Source organism: Buceros rhinoceros, unplaced genomic scaffold, assembly GCF_000710305.1.
Source record: "Buceros rhinoceros silvestris isolate BGI_N320 unplaced genomic scaffold, ASM71030v1 scaffold37592, whole genome shotgun sequence".
In the NCBI taxonomy this organism is placed as follows: Eukaryota; Metazoa; Chordata; class Aves; order Bucerotiformes; family Bucerotidae; genus Buceros; species Buceros rhinoceros.
The window spans coordinates 995-4,958 of NW_010397793.1; the positions used below are offsets into that span (position 1 = coordinate 995).

Genomic DNA, 3,964 nt, shown 5'->3' on the forward strand with positions numbered 1-3,964 from the left:
CCGGGAATGGTCTGGATGGACAAGCCCCGCTGACAAGAGCTCACGTGCCTTTCCAGCCGGATCGGGCTGAGGTCTGCAGCATAGTGCGGGCTGTCCCGCTGCCCACAGGCCGCTCCTCTGACCCTGCTCACTCTGTATGTGAGTCTGGGGCTTACTCCATCCCCAGACCGGTGCTTCCCTGCCCACCACCCATGTGCATCCTGCCTGGGGCAGTTTGGGGCCGGACTTGGCGGGAGGACAGAGAATCCCCTTCAACTGCTGGCTCCTTCGTTTCTTCCCAGGTCCATCACGATGTTACAGGTTCCGCTGCCCCTGGATCGAGACGGCATCCTCTTCCGGCTCCGTTTCACCACGCTGGCTGTTGGGACCGTGTTTTGCCCACTCTTTGGTTTCCTGTTCTGTGTGATCTGGTCTCTGCTCTTCCATTTCCAGGAGACGACAGCGACCCACTGCGGGGTAAGCGACTCTCTGAGTCCACCAAGGTAGCAGTGGCTGCTTGGCCGGGGCAGGTGACAGGGCTCCGCTCTTCTTTGGGGCTTTCCACCAGAAGAGTTACGGGGTCTTAGACAAGTTGCTTTATTTCATTGTAATCATGATTCCTTGGGACTGAGGTTTTGGCTGTTTAAAAGGGGCCTGGGGAAGTATGGACTGGTCAGGCTGGTGTCTGGTGGTGATGGTGATAAGGAATTAAACCAGTGAAGCTCCTGGTAAATACAGTGTCCTGTGGGAGTTATCCCAGCTTTTGTAAAAGAAGATGTGTATAGAAGGAGTTGCTGCCCCTCAGATCTCCTGGAGTTCACAGGACTCTCAAGCACATGCCTGGGGAGCTCGGGCTGAGAGAAACCTCCTGCATTTCCAGAAGGGATGAGAGTGGGTTCCTCCTGAGAGCTTTCTAGCAGTGACGGCATGAGCCGCCAGTTACAGGCTGGGAGCAGAGGGCAGAAGGAAGTGGTCATTCTGACACTGGCAGGAGACGAGCCCAGGGCTTTACTGGGTCTGTGTCATTCCTCGTGCCTGTGTGCAGTGGGGGACACGGGCTGATGGCAATGTCAAGATGCTGGAGCAGGGCGGGCAAGGCTGGTGAGCAACAGAGCACCAGGGCAGCTTGAAGTGATGTGTGGACCCAGTGCATGCCTCAGGGGCAGGGACACCCTGCCCCAAAGAAACTGTGTCCAGAGAAGGGCAACGAAGCTGGAGCAGGGTCTGGAGCACAAGTGCGCTGAGGAGCAGCTGAGGGACCTGGGAGGGTTGATCCTGGAGCAAAGGAGGCTCCAGGGAGACCTTCTGGCTCTCTACAACTCCCTTATGGGAGGTTGGAGTGAGGCAGGGGTTGGTGTCTGCTCCCCAGGAACAGGCACCAGGACAAGAGGAACCGTCCTGCAGTTGTTGCAGGGGAGGTTGAGGTTGTCCCCGAGGAGCCATTTGTTGCTCGTTGGGGTTGAGCAGGCGTGTGCCAGGCTGCCCAGGGCAGTGGTGGAGTGCCCATGGCTGGAGGGGTTTGCCAGCGGTGTGGAGGTGGTGCTGAGGTCCAGGGGTTAGTGGGGCCCTGGCAGTGCTGGGGGAACGGGTGGACTGGAGGATCTGAAAGAGCTTTTCCAACCTCAACGATTCTGTGACTGTGATGCTCAGGGGTGTCACACAGCTCCTGTTCCCAGAGTGGTGAGGTGACATGAGGGCTTTTCAGCTGTACACAGGAAGAGATGATGGGCTAAGAGCTGGGAGAGGCAGGACAGAGACCTGTGAGGTGATGGCTGGCACGGAGAGAGCAGGCAGGGATTCATTGCCCCCCTCTGCCAGTATGAGAAGTCTGGGACGTCATATGGAGGTGGCAGGTTCTGCTAAAGGAACCAGCTCCTTCTTGGCTGCCTTGAGAGCAGCTGCTGCGGGAAGCCTCTCCATGGGACACTGCGAGTGCACAGCTCTGTGTGGGCCCAGGAGAGACCGAGCAGGATCATGGAAGAGTGAATTACCCAGCACATAGTGATCCTGGCTGGCTCGGGAAGGCCCTGAGCTCTGAAACTCTGGAATTCAGGAGTTCCTCCAGGGCCGCAGTGATGGTTTTCCTGCTTTTATGTTCCTCCTGAACGTCATCTTTGCCTGCTGTTGCTATCAACTCTCTCCATCAGAGCTGGGCAAACAGAACCCTGCTCCCTCCACCCCTCTCTTCTCAAACCTGGGGACAGAGAATGTGTGGGGGGCTACAACGCAGCAAAGGGAAGGAAGAAACGTCAGGACGATGAAGCTACGAGACTTGAGCAGAGCCTGGGGACTGTCCTGGTGGGGCTGGTAGCTTTGGGGGCCTGGGGGATGAACCAGCATTGCTGTCACATTACATTCCCTGGCTTTTGAAAGAGGAATAAGCTTCTTTAGAACAAACCCCCACCATTTTTAGTGTCTTGGAGAGCTGTAAATACAACAAGAGTCGCTCCCTTTGCCTCTCCTCACGAGCCATGGTGTTCCTTCCAGGTCCCAAACTATCTCCCCTCCATCAGCGCTGCGATCGGGGGAGAGACCCCCCAGCGCTACGTCTGGCGCCTCTGCATCGGCCTCCACTCGGCTCCCCGCTTCCTGGTGGCCGTAGCCTACTGGAACCACTACCAGAGCTGCCCCTGCTCGCACCCCCGCTACCTGCGCTTGTGCCACTGCAACCTGCTGCTCAACCTCCTCGAGAACTTCGCTCTCCTCATCCTGACCTACGTGTCCTCCTCTGAGAACTATGGTAGGTGTCACCTTGGCACCGAGCATCACGCAAGTGGCTGCTGGTGGCCAGCAAAGCTTTGCTGAGCTCGGCTTCACGCACGTGGTGTGGAATCAGTCTGTTCAAAAGGAAAAAAAGGTAGAAAAAGAAAGAAAGTTCTATTAAAAATAGTATTTATAGAGCAGAGTTATGTCCATAATATGCAAATAGCCACGTTCCTCCTCAGATTGCTGATAATTGGCCAACAACACAGGATGAATTTTTGTGGCGAGCCTAAGGTCAGGCTTTAGCGCTTGGTTCCTGCTTGTGTGCCGAGGTCACATGTAACGTGTCACCCCTAGCCAAAGGCTCCTCGTCCTGCTCCCGACTGTCTCCAGTGCTGAGCCATGGAGGTGGCTCTGAGCCAGCCTCTGCCCCATGCCCCAGTCCAGCTCCCCTGAAATTCTCTGGGTACAATTTCCTGTGGCGACCTGAAACCAAACCCAGGATCTTTCAGGTCAAACTGGAACCAGGTACGGCTGCCACAGGCTGGGAAATGCTCCTCTCCCACCTGGGCCCATCTGCAGTGAATTTAAGAGCTGGTGATGATGACGCTGTGACTGTTTAACCCTGCGAGGTGGAGGAGGCACCAGGAACTGGCTGGAGAGGACTCAGACCCAGCAAGGTGGTGCTGTTGTAGCAGAAACCAACCTGGGGGCTGGGACCTGTCAGCAGGAGACTCTAGTGTCTGCTGCTCCTGCCCGCAGCTCGGTGATGATGGTGGATGTGGGACCACGGTGCTGGATATAGACACGAAGTCTGGCAAAGAGAGGCCAGGCCAGAGCTGCGAGAAGAGGTTTGGAGCGGTGCCAGTGAGCGGACGTTGATAGAAGAGGATTTGTCTCCTCGCATTGAGGGAGGGGAGATGGGGAGATGATGCTGGGCTGGAAGAATCCTTCTGCTCGCAGTGCGTGAGGAAAACAGGCTCTTGAAAGACAGATATGGGGCGTCAGGAAGAATCACAGACTAGTTTGGGTTGGAAGTACCTTCCAAGCTCACCCAGTCCAACCCCCCGCAGGGAGCAGGGACATCTGCAACTAGAGCAGCTCGCTCAGAGCCCCCAGGGCCAACCTGACCTGACATGGGGCCAGGGATGGGGCTTCTGCCACCTCTTGGGGCAACCCGGGCCAGGGTCTCACCACCCTCAGCATCAAACATCTCTCCCTTCTCTCTGGTCTCAATCTCCCTCTTCCACTTGAACCCATCACCCCTTGTCCTGTCCCAACA

The 3,964-nt window shown here is 56.7% G+C and overlaps 1 protein-coding gene across 1 annotated transcript in view; it reads left to right on the forward strand.

Moving 5' to 3' along the window:
* Positions 1-284: 284 nt before the first annotated feature.
* Positions 285-3,964, forward strand: part of PGAP2 (post-GPI attachment to proteins 2) — a gene marked incomplete at its 3' end in the record, with an annotated part of 6,100 nt that continues 2,420 nt past the window's right edge. The window contains exons 1-2 of the mRNA XM_010146383.1: positions 285-456; positions 2,467-2,719. Of these exons, the coding sequence (XP_010144685.1) occupies positions 292-456; positions 2,467-2,719 (418 nt within the window). The remainder of the gene's footprint in view (positions 457-2,466; positions 2,720-3,964) is intronic.